Source organism: Branchiostoma belcheri, unplaced genomic scaffold (assembly GCF_001625305.1).
Source record: "Branchiostoma belcheri isolate BF01 breed outbred unplaced genomic scaffold, Haploidv18h27 scaffold1, whole genome shotgun sequence".
Lineage (NCBI taxonomy): Eukaryota > Metazoa > Chordata > Leptocardii > Amphioxiformes > Branchiostomatidae > Branchiostoma > Branchiostoma belcheri.
The window spans coordinates 8,466,123-8,485,116 of NW_017802379.1; the positions used below are offsets into that span (position 1 = coordinate 8,466,123).

The 18,994-nt window shown below is 38.3% G+C and overlaps 1 protein-coding gene across 1 annotated transcript; it reads left to right on the plus strand.

Annotated features, from left to right (window-relative positions):
• The first annotated feature begins 25 nt into the window (after nt 1–25).
• Nucleotides 26–18,988, plus strand: LOC109466769 (CUB and sushi domain-containing protein 1-like). The gene is made up of 14 exons (XM_019764594.1): nt 26–155; nt 2,437–2,757; nt 4,518–4,700; nt 5,378–5,551; nt 6,181–6,336; nt 6,728–6,922; nt 7,283–7,421; nt 8,272–8,462; nt 9,030–9,221; nt 9,939–10,124; nt 10,991–11,197; nt 12,754–12,868; nt 15,204–15,294; nt 16,357–18,988. The coding sequence occupies exons 1-14, from the start codon at nt 44–46 to the stop codon at nt 16,396–16,398; spliced, it is 2,304 nt and encodes a 767-aa protein (XP_019620153.1). The 5' UTR covers nt 26–43; the 3' UTR covers nt 16,399–18,988.
• The last annotated feature ends 6 nt before the right edge of the window (nt 18,989–18,994 follow it).

Sequence of the window (18,994 nt, forward strand, 5' to 3'; positions counted from 1 at the left end):
CGGCCGGCGTACGCACGTGGGGAGGGTCCAAAGTCTGGGGACGATGCGGGGAGCGCAGTTTTTGGCGGGAGTTTTGTGTTATGCCGTGGTTTTGGCGGGTGGACAGACACCTGTGCCGGCGGTTAGTCCAACACCACCCGTTGAGTCATACGCAGGTGAGAATTTATAACGTCCGCTACACAATCCGTTACGTTACGTATCATACTAATCGCACAATTTCTTCTTATTCTTAAACTAAAGTAATACTTACAAGTCAATTCTGTTGCCTTCCGTGTGTAGCAACAAATTGTGATTTGTATTAAACAAAGCTTTCGTTTCATTTCCGTATCATTTGTTTGACATGGAATCCGGTATGCATGATGTCATCCTAGTGATCAGTGTTACACCTCGTGAGAGTTGACAATGCAAATATTTTCAATGTTTTTCCTATCTATTAATATCCCAAACTTGCCAGATTTAATCAATTTTCTCAGTCGTTGATCTGTAATGTAAAATGCAACAATGTCAGATTTTCAACCAGCTCTTGCCAAATTGATCTTAAAAACAATTTCAATTTAATTAGCCTCGAAAACGTACCAGATTTCAATTGACATAATTACTTAATAAGCACTTCTGGCATATTTGGTGCTGAGGCATATTTAAGGTTTTTAATAGTCTTCAAAACTATCTTGAAGATAATGTTTTAGAAACTGACAAGAACCGATCAAACAAGCCAAAACAGAAATCTCAGAGATATTAATGTTTTCTATTCATTTTCCTAAGTCTTGATAGGAATCCTAAGTATTTCAAAAATTCATTTTAATTTGCCCCTCCAGCTCCAATTGTATAACATGGGTGGGTGTGAGAAACTGCTAAAGAAATAAAAACATGTTGTTTTCACATCCACCTTTCAGTAATTCCCAAGGGAATGTGTACTGTAAAGTGCTATGGCCAGACAAATTAATTTTCCAGGCAGGTTGAATATGTTGTCTATTAATAACGCAGGAGACACAATTAAATGAAAAGAAACAAAAAACAAAACCAGTGGGGACAGATTATCCATACCAGTAATGTTTTCACACTATAATGTTAGATTGCTAAATGCAAGATTGTTACTATAGAAATCATTTGTGATTGCCTTAGCATTACATGTTTTAATGGACATTGATTTTTTTCTAACAAAACAGTCTTCAGATTTAAAGTGAAGGCAGATCACTCCAATCCATAATTAATGACTGTCTTTCCCTTTCAATAGAATTTTAGCTGTACTTCCTTGAAATTTTCAATAGCAATTGTCTTATACTTCTAGCATGCATGTCGTGTAGTTGTACAGAATAGGTAATCTCCAAGCAGATGTTTCGGTGGCTGCAAAACAGTATCAAATTGGCCAGACAGTATCAAATTGGCCAGCCAGTATCCAACACGCCACCCAAAGTTGGGTGGCGTGTTGGATACTGGCTAGCCATGTAACTGAACTGTTTGGCCAATTTGATACTGTTTTGCAGCCACTGAAACATCTGCTTGGAGATTACAGAATAGGTTACCAAGCCTTAGGAATGATACACGAACAGGCATGAATAATAGATGCATTATTAAACTGCTGTGTCATTGTCAATACTTGCCCATGCATATGTAAAACTTACAAAATCTATATATATATATTAAAGCCCATGTACCCTGTCTATAAAGAATCACTTGTTTACTGTTTTTGTTAGTATTCCCAAAAAGAAAAAATGGAGATTTTTTAAACAATATTCATCTATGCAAGAAACTGTTCTTATTTCATTGAGTTTTATGCATTCTATTAGTGTTGTATAAGGTCTATGATGACAGTCACGATTTTTAACAGACAATATTATGAGACAAAGTGTATTGTAATGAGACAAGCATGTCCAGACCATGAGATACTAAAAGTGGAAGTTCTGCTGCACATTCAGTACCAAGGAGAGCTGCCAGAGGATCCAAAATTTTATCATTTCTTTGATAGGTCAAGACCTAAACACGTACCAAATTACATGACAATAACTTCTTCAGTTATGCTGCTGAACCATGTCCAAACATACATACAAATGTTACCAAAAACATAACCATCTTAGCAAAGGTAATTGTCAACACAATTCAGTTATATAGTATATGCCTGCCATGTTGATAAAGTTAAACTGTTTGTAATATGTTTACCAAAGGAAATATATTGTTTTTGCTCTGGTTTCTCTCCTTCCATTCCAAACACTGACCTCTGAACCAGACTGTCTGTCACCATGGTAACTGGTGTTGGGTTACATCATGTTGCAATTTTATAGTAGGAGGGATTTAGACTCCTGTCAACATACATCTTATATGTGAATCACAGTGTTTGAGTAAGAATTAACAGAGCAGACCATATGCAAAGGTAAACATTATGCATTTGCTTTGCAAATGTTAGCCTTCTAGTTTTGATTTGATTTGTTCCTATTAAAGCAGACTGCGGCGGAAACTACAGCGAACTCTCGGGTGAAATCCTCTCCCCCAATTGGCCACGGGACTACGGCAACAACGCCAGCTGTAACTATGCCATCACGGCGCCAAGCAGCCATTTTCTGACCCTCAGCGTGAACGCCTTCTCGACAGCAGATGAGGGAGACACGTTAACGATCATCGATCCGGGCGCTGTGATTGGCCGTTACAGCGGTCACATGTTGGGTGCAGGTGATGTCATTAATAGCACAGGCCATCAGTTGTACTTGAGGTTCTCATCGGATTCCACTAATGGCACCGGAGGATTCAATATTACTTACAGAGGTGAGTAGGGCTGCTGTGATGAAGGTCAAATTCATTAGGCCTAGGAAAGGAAATGTTGTGTTTCCTGTTTCCGTCTTGAGAGAATTAGGGTCGTACGTCGGTAGGTACTCGAATAGGGATTGTCTAGTATATTGTTCACCGAAGGAAAACATATTGTTTTACTCAGTTTCTTCCTCTTCTGTTCCAAACACTAACCTCTGACCTGGCCAATGACATGATTTGTTGACGTCTGTCACCATGGTGACTGGTGTTGGGTTACATAATGTTGCAATTTCATGGTCTGCTCTGCTCCTGTCCCCCTCTTTTAATTCTATTTTTTAGACTTTGGCATTTCTAGTCATCCAACGTATACAAATTGAATACAATCCTGTTCTCATCATTGAAAGGAACCTTAGGCTTTGTGGGTGTGTTTATATAACATCCATCCAGGGCTTGAAATTCATTGTTGGGAATAGGTGCACCGGTGCACCCAACCTAAAAAATTAGGTGCACTCAAATTTTTTTGGGTGCACTATGTAAAACAAAACTAAAGATGTTACTGCTCCTCTTCTTAAAGCTTGAATCTGAAATGGGAGCTAACATCAAAATCTTACACAAGTACTACAACAACTGTTTTTAAAATTATTCTTTTTCTGACACTTGGATGCCAAGAATATCCTGTGTACTATTAGACATTTGATATGCACAAAAATACCTACAAAAATATTTAGGTGCACCAGTGCACCCAAAGAAACAAATTGGGTGCACACCTCCAATTTTGGGTGCACTAAGGTGCACATGCACCCAGTATTTTGAGCCCTGTCCATAAAATTTCCTTGCTATGGCCTAATGGGAAGATTTCAGTAATCAAAAGTAATGAGTTGATGGATTGTAATGGGTGTAAGCTCAGTGCTTGAACCTTGTTACATTAAATCATTATGGTTTAGTAATGTACGGTGGCCTGTCAGAGTACAGACTAATTAGTACAGGGTGACAAAAAGAGGTCATTTCCCACCCCAAAACAATACTTCCAAGTAAAATCTAGGTACAGGGCATGAAAAATATCATCATGTGCTTCAGACAAAGAAAAATGTATTACTGAATTATGGCTTGATGAGACATACCTGCTTGTGCAAAACCTATAATTTCTTTGGCTTAGCAATTCGGCAACACCTTTATTTAAGGCCATGCATATTATCATATTGAATTTGAAAGATGACATGATTGACATCCCACGTTTTGAAAAAAAATTAATGTCAGAAAAGATATTATCCTCTGCTTCGGGCAAAAGGCCCGATGCAACGTTGACCAAAAGCACTGCAACGAGGAGGTGAAAAATTTGGGTTTTGCTTACATTCTGCACATTATGGATTGTCCACTATAAAACGATAAATACACAAAACTGTTCAAGCTCCTTTCCGCTTGCTCAACAGAATTTGTTACATTTCATGCTATAGATGAATTTAATTTCATCCTAGAGGGTTATAACCCTTACTGTGTACAAATAGGTACATATATCAAAGAATGTTTAGACCTTAGAACAAGTAGTATTAGTTGACTCATCTATTGTTTTGTATACGTAGCTTAATTTCGTTGTACTCATGTATTTGTCTGTATGTCTACATTTAGTTTTAGACCTTACGAAAGTTGCTGTACTTTAGTTTGTTGTGTCAATAAAGTTCTTATAATGTAATATGTACATGTAATATATGTATGGAGAATGAGATCATCAACATGTTTTTCATACAGTAACAGATATTTTTTTACATTTGCCCACACAGCTCAGCCTATCCCAGGTGACTGCCCAGACCCTGGAACCCCAGACTATGCCAGTCGTGTAGGAGCTGCCCTGGTTCCAGGTTCTACAGTACAGTACACCTGTGATGCTGGGTACACTCTGTATGGGAACTCCTCACTCACATGTCAGGCTGGGTCCTGGGATTCTCCCATACCTACATGCAGAGGTAAGGAAACAACAGGAGCTTCTCCACTAATTTGCATCATCCTTGTCTTGAATGTCTATCTTTTGTTTCCTTTTGGACTTCCAAAAATTTGTCTTCGCTAAGTTGCATATCAATCAATAGTTCGTGTTTATAAACCTGCATTTCTTCTGTAGTCTCTTAGTGTCACTGTCGAAAGGTAATGGTGGATGCTACCTAAAACGTCTGACCGTTCCCAAAATCATATCCACGTTGCTTGAGTACCTGTTTTTTGGTGTGTCTTTTTATTTAATAAGTACTATGTTGTGTGGAAGGATGATGTGTGGGTGTGATTACTAAACTTATACATTTGTGTATGGTATGATTTTAGTTGTAGTAGCTGTAATGTAGTGGGAGACAGCAGTGAAAGACCCGTGAAGATATACCAGGAAATAATAAATTTTCTGTGGAGAAGGATCTACAAAGTCTGAAATTAAATAGAGTGATAGATTAAACTTTAAAGAATTCCAGTAATGCTACAGATTTACAAAGCTATGTATGATGTAAAAAAAGCATTTATTATAAATTGGTTTGGCTTGTGTATTTGCAGAAAGTATTTCCAAATTGCAGAACAAAATATTGAATCTTCTGCAATATTGTAGATAACTGAAAAAAGTATATCGACCACTGACATGAAAGTGTTAACCCTCATTTTTCCACAGCTGCGTGTGGAGGGAACATCACCAATGCCACCGCAGGTGTCATCCTGTCACCTGGCTACCCCAGCTGGTATGCAGCTAACCTGTCCTGCACCTGGACTCTGTCTGCACCTGAAGGCACCTCACTCCGACTCACCTTTACAAACTTCACACTGGAAGATGGAAATGACTTCCTCTGTAAGTTTGAACAAGAAGTTACATTTGATATCATTCAACTACATATATCTGAACCAAGAATCAGTGTTTTTGTGGTTTGCTAAGACTTTTTCAGTTGACACTGATGTTAGTTATTCTTAATTCTTACATTTTCTTTTAGCATGACTGAACGTGTCTTTGGTTTTTATGTAGTTTGTTTTTCATGTTTCTTTGTACTTCAATTATTTCATATTTTTTAAATAAAATTATTTTAAAAAGTTTGAACAAGAACTTGAAGACCTTATTTGTATATGTAGAGAGTTTTCAAGAATTTCTTGTTTTTTTCATTTGTCCATTTTGATTTGATTATTTTACTGACATCCACGCATTTTCAACCATATTTCAACGGATACTGTAAATCGTACAAAACAGTTGCAAAATAAGAAAATATAAACTGTATGTTGGCAAAAAAACTGTTTGCAAAGGATACCAATGTCATAGAATGCCAAAATCAAAAGAAAAAGTAAAAAATGTAAAGAATGTCGAAATAACTACAGAAACATGCATTGTAAACAAAAATCTCTGTACACAACATTGGAGTCTGCTAGGGATTTGAACCCAGAACCTTTAGTTTCTTCAACAATCCTAACCACCAGACCACCTTCCCACAGATGTATATGATGCAGACAGACCAGATGACCAGCCAGAGAGAACCCTGACTGGTAGTGATGTCCCAGCTAGTTGGCTAAGCAGGACAAACAACGTCATACTACGACTTGTCACCAACGCAGACTCAGGAAGAGAAGGCTTCTCACTGATATATGAAAGTAGGTAATATATCTAAAAAAGTCTCTATAATATGTCTCTATGGCTCCTTGGTAGATGTAACGAATGGTTTTGAACTTTTAATGAAACAAAATTGCATTGTTACTTCTAAAAGCTTTAACAACTAGGAAGAGAAGGACTTTCTTCAACCATTGGGGCCAAAATATGTCTTCCATTGAGCATTTTGCAGTTGATTTAGAACAAAAAAAAAATTTTTTTTGTAAATTTAAAAAAAAATGGACAGGGCAAATCCGAGAAACAACAAATTAAATTGGTGTGGCCCTAGTGTACTAACTGTTTGTGCTATGAAATGAAATTTCAGCAAAAAACCTTACTTTCCAAATCCCACAAAAATAAATGAATTTACAGACTGTATATCTTTCATAATTGTAGGTATACCAGAAACTTTCTGTCGTAACCCCGGGCCCATCCTCCATGGGAACAGCACTGCCGCTGAAGCCCTCTACTCCGCGGGACAGTCTGTGACATACCGCTGTGAGGCGGGGTACCAGTTGCTAGGCAACGCAACACTTACCTGTCAGCAGGGCAGTCAGAGGAGCTGGGATGCAGCTCCACCTGTCTGCTATGGTGAGGAACTGCAGCAACACTTTGACATGTCTAAAATTCATGAAGACAAATTATATTTTACTGTAATAGCCAGTACTGAAGTTGACTTATAAAAAAGTAATGCCATAAGGCAACAGACATGCATGTAATCTAGCGTGATCTTTTAGTTGTCAGGAAAAAAGTTACTGTTACAAAAAGAAAGCCAGCTAAGAATGCCTAGAAGCACATCAAAAACATGCATATACTAGTATTACATGTAGCAGGAAATTGGAGACAGGAAATGAGATAACCTATTCTGGGACCTTTGAACTAACTGTCCCTGATCTGCCTGGGATGTGGAAATAACTATGGTAACTAAATTTTACATCTGCACAAATACAGCTCCGTGTGGTGGAAACTTGACCGCTGCTAATGCAACCATTGCGTCTCCGACACCCGACCACGAAAACACTGGCATAAGAGACTGTTACTGGCAGATACATGTGGACGACAGCTACAGGGTCCTCATCACATTCAACAGGTGATACAAAAATTGTTAAAACTATTACTAGTATTAGCAAAGTCAAGGCATTTCAGTAACTGTTGTTAAGTGAAGGCATTCAGCACCAAGGACAGACACCTCTTGTCAATGGATACCTATTATAACTGCTATATTAGGGCTCAAAATCCTTTTTTCTACATATCTGCACTGGTGGAGGTAACTTTAAAAATTGCCTGCACCAGATGAGTTTTACCTGCATCAGTCAGAATTTAGCCTTTGGATCAGACTGGTGGTATAGAGTTCCATATATCTCTACATGTTTATATAAAATCTACTGTACATGGACCAATGCAGGTTAGGTGTAGGTAAACTTCAAAAATACCTGCTCATGTACAATTTTACCTGCATATTCAGGTGGTATTTTGAGCCCTGTAAAGTAAAGGCATTTCAGTAACTGTTACTATGTGAAGGCGTCCAGCACCAAGGACAGGACCCTTTTTCAATGGAAAGCTTGAAATATGTTTGTCATTTTATGTTCTTTCTTTACAACGTATTTTTCTATCTATTATTTAGTTTGTAGATTTGCTTTAAGCATAGAAAGTCAAGACTTCGAATTGGACTAAGAAATGTATTGAAAAGATGTTACCCCAAAATAGTACATTTTACTTGTAGATTTTGCATTCTTATGCCATACACCACTGAAATAGTCTTACAAAAATTAGTATAAAATTTTTAATACTTCATGTGGAAGTAAATCTATTGTCTTAGTTTAAATTCTAGGAATAAACATTATTTTTTAGCAAACAATATTGCACGTTTCAGTGCAATATGCCAAACACATCAATATCAAATCATTATTTTTCATTTCTTAAAAATTCTTTACACACAGCTTTCAACTCAGAGAGAGTGATGCATACCTGGCCATCTTTGATGGTGGGGACCTTGCAGCAGCTCCCCTAGCAAACTTCAGCAGTACTGCACCTGCTGTGGCAGATGTGTACAGTACAGGCAGCCAGGTTCTACTTCACTTCCACCATGGGCCAACTGACAGCTATGGCAACTTCAGTATCACTTATTTTGGTGAGTTTGTTATGGGTGGATTAGGAACACTTAGAACCAAGCCACTTTCTATACTGACAATGTGATTTCCTGTATGACCACTTTGTCTAGCTTCTTTCGTACTAACAATTTTCTAACAATACAATGTTATGGGAGTCTCCAACTATTAAGCATTAGGCCATGTTAATTTTATTATATGGATGACATCCGCTCGCGCATGGATTTTAGGCCGTTTCCAAAAAAAAGTTTTCAACCATAATATAGATCATACAAAACAGTTGCAAAATGAGCAAGTATACAGTAAGTTGCAAAAAAAATCTTTAAAAACGATACCAATGTCGTAGAATGCCAAATTCAAATGAAAAAAGACAAAAATGTAAAGAAATGAATTTGAAGACTAGATTATTCGCCATACCATAATCATTTGTTCAACCTTTATGATCACATAGATTTCATAATGAAAGCAACTTTTTTTTTTTGCAAAACTTTCTTTATTCGCACGCGCGCATCAGTTTTTGGGTTCCCAGAGGATGTCATCCATAAAATCAAATCAACATGGCCTTATGATATTAAAATGTTCATGTGCAGAAGCAAAGAAGAAACATTGCCCAGACCCAGGGACAGTGGAGAACGGCCGAAGATCGGGGGATGACTTCAGCATTCGCTCCTCTGTTATCTACACTTGTAACGGGGGCTACCAACTGGAGGGCCGGAAAACTATCATCTGCAAGCCTGGGAACCCACCCACGTGGGACTACCCAACACCCAGATGTGAGCTAGGTGGGTCATTTTGTTTAACGAAGGAAAACATTGTTTTTGCTCAGTTTCTACCTCTTCTTCTTCTCCAAACAAATAAGGTCAATGACCTGAACCAGACGTCTGTCACCATGGTAACTAGTGTATGGTTACATCATGTTGCAATTTTATAGCAGGAGGGATTTAGACTCCTGTCACCATATATATGAATATGTTTGAGTGAGAATTAACAGAGCAGACCATACATGAAGGTAAACATTATGCATTTGCTTTGCAAATGTTACTTTTCCAGTTGGTTGTATGTATTACTTCTACAGTTACAGTACTGTTACAGTATTGTTTTGGGTGGGTTTGTCTGTGGGTTTGTAGGTTGACAACACATGGGGGGAAGAATGGCAGGCAGAATGACTTAAGGTCAAAAGGTCAGACACAGGAAATGGAGTGGACTTGAAGTTGTGGGGGGGGGGAATTGACTTCAGGTCAAAAGGTCAGGCACAGAAAATGGGGTCGACTTGAAGGTGGGGGTAAGATTGACAGGCAGAATGACTGGAGGTCAAAAAGCCAGACACAGGAAATGGGGTGAGTCTGCAGATTTCAAAATCAGCAGAAGTAACTGCCCAACATGAGGAAATTCAGGAAGCTGAGGATTGCAATTACTTCCTGGAAGTCTAAAATCTATGATTTCTTTCTAATTGTCGGCTAGCTTGTTTTACATAACACACATTCTTTTCTCCAACCCAGTAAAAGACTGTGAGGACCCAGGAACTCCGGAGAACGGCCAGCGTGACTCTGATGACTTCAGCGTGGGTTCCTCTGTGTCGTACACGTGTCAGGACGGGTACAGGCTGGCCGGCGAGGCTACTCTGACCTGCACACGTAGCCCGGGATCCAGGCCCAAGTGGGACCACCAGATGCCAGCGTGTGAGGGTCAGTCAAGTTTATACCTGCTGTAGAATATGCAAGGCTAAGGCTTTGTGTTTTCTGTTATGACTTCCGGTACAAAAGTATTGTTTTGGGTGGCTGTGTTGTGGGTTCTGCTTGTCTCAATTACTAGTACTTGGTGGGAAGGGATTTTGAGATTGATTTTGTAACCATTTGTTATTACACATATTAGATTGGTTGATTTGATAACTTGGTTAGGCTGCCTTAATCAGAGTTGAGTAGTAACAGGTGATGAAAGTCACCATACCTGTTGCATAGTGAACACATTTCAGTACTGTTGTTAACTGAAGGCTTTCAGCACCAAGGACAGGGACCACTTATCAATGGATAGCATGCAAAAATAAAATATATATTTGCCATTTTATGTTCTTTCTTTACAAAATTATTTTCTATTCATTGTTTATTTTGTTGATTTATCTTAAGCATAAAATGTTAGGGCTATGCATTAGGCGGAAGTGCATTAAAATGGTCTTGCCCCAATATAGAATGTTTCATTTTTAGATTTTCGATGGATATCTTCCTTACGTTTGTCATTGTCCAGTCATTCTCTCCAATATGAGACTGTTGAAATGTAACAATAATTGCAGTGTAGTTTCAATCCTTATTACCTACTGCCTAACCTCGTCACCAATATAGAATTTGTAGCTAAATGACCACTTCAGTGCATTCAAGGTTAACATTCGACATTTTCCCACAGAGGTTCCCGCAGTAAGAACCTGACATGTCTCATGGGTTCGCTGCACTCACTCGGTGGCTTTATTCAGTGGTTATAGCAACTGACAAGGCTTTATCACACCATATTCACCTCAGGGCGGGTCATTAATCCTTAAATATTCAACATTTTTCTATAGAGGTTCCTATCCAGCTTTGCCACGACCCAGCGTTTCTCCACTATGGGTCGTACGACCCTAAAACCCACCACTACCGCGTGGGTTCTGTTGTGACCTTCTCATGCGACCCTGGCTATGTCCTTAAGGGCAGTAAGAACCTGACATGTCTCATGGGTAACTCTCGAGTCAGCACACCGCGCTGGAGTAACGCCTACCCTACGTGTGAAAGTAAGTACAGAATTGCCTTCCAGAAGGGTATAAATGATTATTTCAATCTTAGGCCACACCAATTTAACTTCTTGGTAAACGGATTCGCCCGCTTCATTTTTTCTGATTTGCAAAGAAAAAAAAATTCAGAATCAACTGCAAAATGCTCATATTTTGCCCTGAACACTTGAAAACAGTCCTTTTCTTCCTAGTTGTCACAGTTATTTCATCTTTCAATGCAGTAGTATCATTAAAAGTTCAAAATTCATTGTTTAAATTTTGAACCAGCCTGGTGTATTGACTTCATGGCTCTTATTGTACCATTTTGGGCCATAATAGGATGGGCCTGTTTTTATTTTTATTTTTTTTGCCCGCCCGCTCCATTACTTTTCTGGAAAAATCCGTTACCCATGAAATTAAATTGGTGTGGCCTTAGCAACTGTTGGAAAGACACTACGGTAAATAACTTCTGAATCAATACTCTATAATGTTAAATGATATTTTCTATATGTTGTAATAACAAATATTTGCATTAAAAATAATACTTGTAGCATTTTTACTATTCTATGATTGACGTTCATAATGATCACAATAGACAGCTAAATTTTTAAGTAAAATTCATGTCACATTGTAAACATTGCTTAATAATATGTATATTTATTTATTACATGTATCATTGAATACTTTGATTGCAACTACAATTATATCAAACAATAGCTGTGATAACAACAAGACTAATAAGTAAACTTAAATGAACATCACTGCTTATGATACAATACACTAGAATGCACTAGTTAAAGTAATTCACTGCATGTGTCTCTTGTACAAAATACAGAAAACAGTTGTTCATATAAGGGGGCCTGCATGCTATATACTGTCGGTGCTCTACCAATTGCTACATGTAGCTAGCTATAGCTGTGCTTTACACTAAATCTGGTGCCAATTACATGTATATTGAAATGGTTGATTACACTGTGAAGTTTGAATGGTGCAGCTATACATTCAGGGCTCGAAATACATTTTTGGCAATAGGTGCACTGGTGCTCTCACTCACTCACTCAAGGCCGCATGCTTCCATGGGGAGCGTAGCGCCTCGGCATATGGATCTCCAGGTGGTTCTGTCCTGGGCTGCCTCCCACGCAGTGTCGAGGTTGAGGGAGACAGTCAGAAGGTCATCCTTCAGTGCACTGGTGCACCCAACCTAAAATATTAGGTGCACAAAAAATTTTTTGGTGGACCATATAAAACAAAACCTATATCTTACTTCTCCTCTTCTAAGCTTGAATCTGAAATGGGAGCTAACTTCAAAATCTTACGCAAGTAGTACAACAAAAATTTTATAATATTTTTCTGACACTGTAGATGCCAACAAATTAAAATATCTACAAAAATATTGGGTGCACAGCTCCAATTTTGGGTGCACTAAGGTGCACATGCACTTAGTATTTCAAGCCCTGTACATGGAATCAAAACACATTACGCTCTACAAAACAGGCATGCAGGCCTCCATATAATGCATGAAATGTGTCCCACTTTTCCCCTACTGATATTCCCCCCTCCCTCCTACCCCTGGTTAGAATCGCAGGTGAAGGCCAGTAGTGTGAGCTCCGGTAACAATACTGCCCTGGGGGTTGGCCTGTTTGTGGTGCTAGCATTACTGGGAGTCGGTGGTGTGGTGGCTTACAAATGGAGGTGAGAAAAAGACTGGTTACAACTAACCATTCTCCAAGCAGAGGTATTAGGCTTGTTTTAGGGTTATTGTTTGCATGGCACTGCCATGATTTCATTATTTTGAGGAAGTCTTGGTACACTGTTACAGTACCTGTTAAGTCTAGATAGATACAGTGCACTCCTCCCCTGAGTGTATAGTGAACGAGCCCTGGGGTGTCAGAAAGTAGGGCATCCTGGGCAGAGAGGTCTTCCCAAAGGTTTCCAGGAATGTGGGCATGTCAACAAACAGAGCTGGGAGACATTCCTGCGGACAAAATTCCTGTACAATTCCTAGAATTGTTGCAAATTGCACACAATACTGTGCCATTAGGCTCCTTCCTGAGACGTCGCCAAAAACAAGCCTAACTTTTGCTTTGAGAATACAACTAACCTGACATGTGGGTTCTACAAATGGTTCTACTCTTCTCTTCTGCCATTACTGCATCCAAGTTCAACTTAACAAAGTCTGCATTAATGGCAAAGATGCAGGAGTATAAAAGTCCTGCTGATGTGTCAATAGTGGTTCTGCCCCCTTTTTACATCTACAGCTCTCGCTCACTCTGGGTATGTAAATGAGGCTATACGTGCCGTGAGTGTAACTATAGTCTTTCTACTGGCTTTGGGAGGTCTTGGCATTGGTTACAAGAAGGTCCTAAGGTAAGAAAGGCTGTGTTAAAGGAATAACCAAAAGGTGCAATGTATTATAGGTTCAAAAGCCTACTATACTATAACGTACTACCCAACCTTGTTAAACCTTGAGTGGGTCCTCAGAGATGTCAAAACAGGAGACAATGTGCTCTTCTTCTCCACTCGTCCCTATCCTCCATCAGTGAGCAGAGTTCTGCTGTGTTCACATCCAATTGCTTAATAAAAAGAGCTCTTATTAAACAAGTGGTTCTGTGGATAAAGAACCTTGCTTGATTCATTCACCAATCTTGTTGAAATTTTTTCATGGAAATGTATTACATCAGTCTGATATAAAGATTGTGGCACAAGCCAACTTTTTACCACATATTTAGTGTAGTACTCTTTTGAATCTTGCCTTTTGGTTATACCTTTACGTACATAAAGCATCTTCCCATCTAACATCTGGGATCATTTCTTATTATAATAATGTCTTGGGTTGTCCACCTTTCAACTGATCTGTAGGTAAGTCCATCTATAAGCTAATTCACAGTTTGATCTGCACATGTGGGTAAGGCCATGTTGATTTGATTATATGGATGACATCCGTGCGCGTATGAATTTTTGGCCGTTTCCAAAAAAAAGTTTTCAACCATACTATTAATCGTACAAAACAGTTGCAAAATTAGCAAAAATATACTGTAAGTTGCACAAAATAATATTGGAAAACAATATCAATGTTGTAGAATGCCAAAATCAAACCTTAAACGAAAAAGACAAAAAGATAAAGAAATGAATTTGAAGAGTAGATTTTTTGCCAAACCATACCCTGTGTCATTTGTTAAACCTTCATGACCACGTAGATTTCATGATGAAAGCCATATTATTATTTTTTGCCAAACATTTTTTATTCGCACGCTCGCATCAGTTTTGGGATTCCTAGAGGATGCCATCCATATAATCAAATCAACATGGCCTTAGGGGCCTTCAAGATTGACCTCACACATTGTGCAGTTGAAACTGTGAAATGGCTTATTTACAGAGAAGAGCCATGAGAAAGAGTGGGGCATTGCCCTTGAGTCAGCTGGCATCGCAGTAGCCATATTTCTATTGGTGTCTATTGCTGTTTCTGTCTACCAGCACAGGTTGGTTTATATATCATTATCACTAATAATCATGTTACCATTTCATCTTAATATATCATCAATGAAACTTGATTATAATACTTTTGATACTTGATAATAATTGTATTGCAAACTGTTATGTTTTTGTTCACCATGAATGGCATTGAGATTTAGTGTAAAATTGTGAGTTTCAACTATATGAGATCATTGGGCTCAAGTCAGCCACCAAAGTTATATTACAATCGTCTTGGATCCTAGTACCAAGTATGTAGCAGAACTGTTATAATTGTTATTCTACAATACCTGTCAAGTACATAACTGTGCATGTAAGATGAAATTTACAGAAATGAATGCGTTCTTAGCCCTAAACTATAAACTAATAATGTGCCTTTCAAAGTTATGCTAAAATCTGATTCAATCTAGTGATTTGATTTTCAGGAAAAAATTTCATGGCTGCATTACAGAACGATTTTTAGCGACAGTTTAATTAAGATATGTCATGTGTTTTTTCTGGGCCCTAGTATTATTGAATCACTGACTAAAAGTCTTTACTTTCAATGTTATTTCAGACGCAAGATCCTAGAACTGCTTCAGAAGAACAAGACCAGCAACGTCCCTCCCTCATTTGACAATCCCATGTATGAGGTGCCTGCTAATAATGTCAGTATTTAGATTGTCCTTGTCTCTTTTTCTTTATGCTCTAGTGTCAGGCCACACCGACTTAATTTTATGGATGACATCCTCTGAAAACCCCCAAACTAGTGCGCGCGGGCGAATAAAAAAAATTCTGGCCAAAAATAAAAATGCTACTAAACCGCAGGAATACAAAGCTGGTATATAATTGTGAATTTGTGTCTGACTCAGTACATTGCGACATGCTGGGGTTTTGTGGAGTTTATGATTCGGCACTGTATGTATGTACTGAGTTCTTGAGTCGTGGAGCTTTGGTAGCCTGGGTGCCATTCTCCAGAGTTACCACTGGCTCCATATTGTCGCTAACTACCATGGACTTACCCAGGACCAGAGGCTGAGGCCAGAGCCTCGGAGGACGTGATCTTTTTTTTTTTTGAGGACAGACAAAAATCAGTGAGCGTGTGGATGTCCTCCATAGAATTAAGTCGGTGTGGCCTCATCATAATAAATAGCAACTTAGGCCTGGTCACATTTGCCATACAATTGTTGTATGATCTCAAACTGAGAGCATTTTGGGACAGTGGTACAATTGTGCTGTACAAAATTAAAGTTGTCTTGTACAGAAAAGGTTGTCTTTGTCAGCTGTTGGTTCAGTCCCAGTCTGCTTGGAAATCCAACGTCAACCTACACCAAATGTGACCAGGCTGTCAGATGCGTTTGTCCTTAGTTACCCTTAATGACATGTAAGGGCTTTGTCAGCAAAATGCACACAGAAAAAACAACTACGTGCTGTGTAACCCACAAAATTATTACTTCTTTTCCAAATTATATTGATTCTGCTAAGATGTAGCAATTTTATGTGTCACTGATGCCTTTTGACCTGTTCACGATTTTTGCATTCTATTGTGCAACATTGTAGCTTGAAGCTTGATATAGTTCTAATTGTTTTGGGTAAAAGAATTCTAAATTTGATTTAAGACTTATTTTGTGACGAGAAAAGGCAGAAATATGAGATTTGAGCTCTTTTCAGTTCATTGCTGCTTTTTGAAATGTTACTGACATGAATATGTACTTTTCCTGTTCTTTCAGACTGATGATGGCCCAAGTGTAGAAGTGACTGCAGAAGCGTAGAGAAACAGAAATGGAGAAGATGCCTTCATCGTGCAAAGAACGATCATGACAATCATGTGTAGATCTGGGCTCTGACATGCTGCTAACATTTGAGTGTCAATACTAGCCTAATATCTGATACCAGTCTAGTCCATGTTATGTTAACTTTGCATGACTTTCCATGAAAATTTACGGATGGAAAAAAAACAAGTGGTGCATGTAATGTTCACAGCAATTTGAGGCAGGCCTTCAATGTATACTAAAGGAGAATTCTATCATTTTAACAAAAGAATGTCTGGGAAAACAAACTGACAAAACATGGAAATAGCTTACTTCAATTTTCCTTTAAATGTTAATGATATGGAAGGCTTTTTTCTCTAAAGCTGGTGTATTTGAAAAAAGCTTTCCAAAACTTTTGAAAGATTCCTGAATTCATAGTTTCCAAAATTGCAAAAATTTTGAATTTTTGAAATTAAAGCTGTCAGTTTTTAGACCGTCATAGAAAAAAGGTACTGATTTGAAAATGTGATGCTTGATGTTGTTGAGCATGATGGCTATGCAAAAAAAGGTGGCTGGAGCATTTCTCAATCCAAAAGTAAGTCTAGAATTCTGTGCAAGATTATGTACTTCAGAACATGCTTTTATTATTTGGACCTAATCTAACTTTTAGTAAAAAAATTACATTTAGAAACTTTTATATTACATTCTATTAGTCTGAAACAAGTATTGTACTACTGCAATAGTAAACAAAATGCAAAGAGATTTTAGCATTATACAGAACTAATGTGAATTTTGTGCAAGTTTGTGACGGTGGCAATAGGTGATGGTATATAGTATTTGTATATGTCGCTCTATCTTTAAAGTTAGTGATAAAGCTTTATCATCACACCCATTTATATATATAGACACTATATACATGCAAAACCTTGATGTTTATATATATGATGTTCACAAGAAGAGAGTATATTTTTAGTATGTGGTCAAAGTATTTATTATCTATTAAAAGAGACTGATGAACTGGAAATGACTAAAAGTAACCCCAAATTGGTAAATGAATAAAAAAGGCTAAAAGGGACCAAAGACCATGTATGATATCAATTTGAAAGGACTATCATTATGATAATAGTAATTATGTATTGATTTTATGTTGTGTTTGAAAAAATATTGAAGCCAAATGATTATGAAACTGTAATTCAAAATTTGTTTAATGGTTGTTACAAAATTATTGATAACAAATAATAACATGATGGTATGATAAGTTATTACAGAGATGGCAAGTAACTGTATTGACCTGTTCAGTTGTTTTATTATTTGACTCATAACCATAATTGTTATATATGATCGTGACTTTGAACTATGAAAAGAAAACCAAGAGCCAGTATAATTTCATGTACACGGAAACATTAAATTAGCACTGTTGGAAATGTTGGTATACTTAAGTAATGGATCATGGTATATCAGAGCTCCTTGAATAGACCGATCCTAAATGCAAGCTGACAACATGAAAATGCAAATATTTGACGGACATGCAGCCATTCTCTCATTAGTCAAACCACTCATTGCCATTCTCTCATTGGCTGAACTGCTAATTGTTATGGACAGAAAGGATTGTTGAAATGCCTAAAATAGATCGATCCTAAATGCAAACTGATAACATGAAAATGCAAATAGATGTATGGACATGTAGCCTAATTCTCTCATTGGTCAAACCACTCATTGCGATTCTCTCATTGGTTGAACTGCTAATTTTTAAAATGCCTAAAACCATGGAGTTAAAAAAAGAGACTTTTTAAACCTGCCTTGCTAAAACAGACTATGTGTCATAACACAATCACTCCCTAATTATTGAAAAAGAAGTTGGGGCCTTACATGTATATGGCTTAACTCCATAATGTCATGAATGCTGCGATCATGGATGCCTTACTTAACCCTCCCCATGCAAGAGGTGCATTTAACAACACCAACTTAAACGTACAAGTTAGCAGGACTTGGGTTAACTAATTGTGTTTGCTACATATTATACATGTTGTATAATGAACCCCATGGCCTATCATTGATGCCTTAACCTCTCCATGCCAGGAGCGGGTGCATTTAACTAAGTTACAGCTTAGCAGACAATGGTTAACTAATTGCGTTTACATATAAGGAACAATGTGGCAAAGTTGAAAGCTAATGTATTTGTACCGTTTTCGAATGGCATTATGAAAGTACACTGTGTCTATTAAAGTTGCCGTTGCACATACAGAGTTGATCTCTCTTTGTTGGTTAATTTTGTGGGTGACATCCTCTGGACCAAAATCGACGTGAACTAGGTTCCTGAACTTCATAGGCCATTCTAGAGTTTGGTCCCATCTCGTGAGCTGGTTCGGCGGCTCTCGGCAACTCATGAGCTGGTTCGGCGGCTCTCGGCAACTCGTGAGCTGGTTCGGCGGGTCTCGGCAACTCGTGAGCTGGTTCGGCGGGTCTCGGCAACTCGTGAGTTGGTTCGACGGCTCTCGGCAACTCGTGAGTTGGTTCGGCGGATCTCGGCAACTCGTGAGCTGGTTCGGCGGCTATCGGCAATTCGTAAGCTGCTTCGGCGGCTCTCGGCAGTTCGTGGGTTGGTTCGGCGTCTCTC

Coding starts and splice junctions, on each gene's coding strand:
- LOC109466769 (XM_019764594.1), top strand. CDS start 44: ATGCGGGGAGCGCAGTTTTTGGCGGGAGTTTTGTGTTATGCCGTGGTT. Junction 8,463..9,029: donor CTTCAGTATCACTTATTTTG/GTGAGTTTGTTA, acceptor GTTCATGTGCAG/AAGCAAAGAAGAAACATTGC. Junction 9,222..9,938: donor AACACCCAGATGTGAGCTAG/GTGGGTCATTTT, acceptor TCTCCAACCCAG/TAAAAGACTGTGAGGACCCA.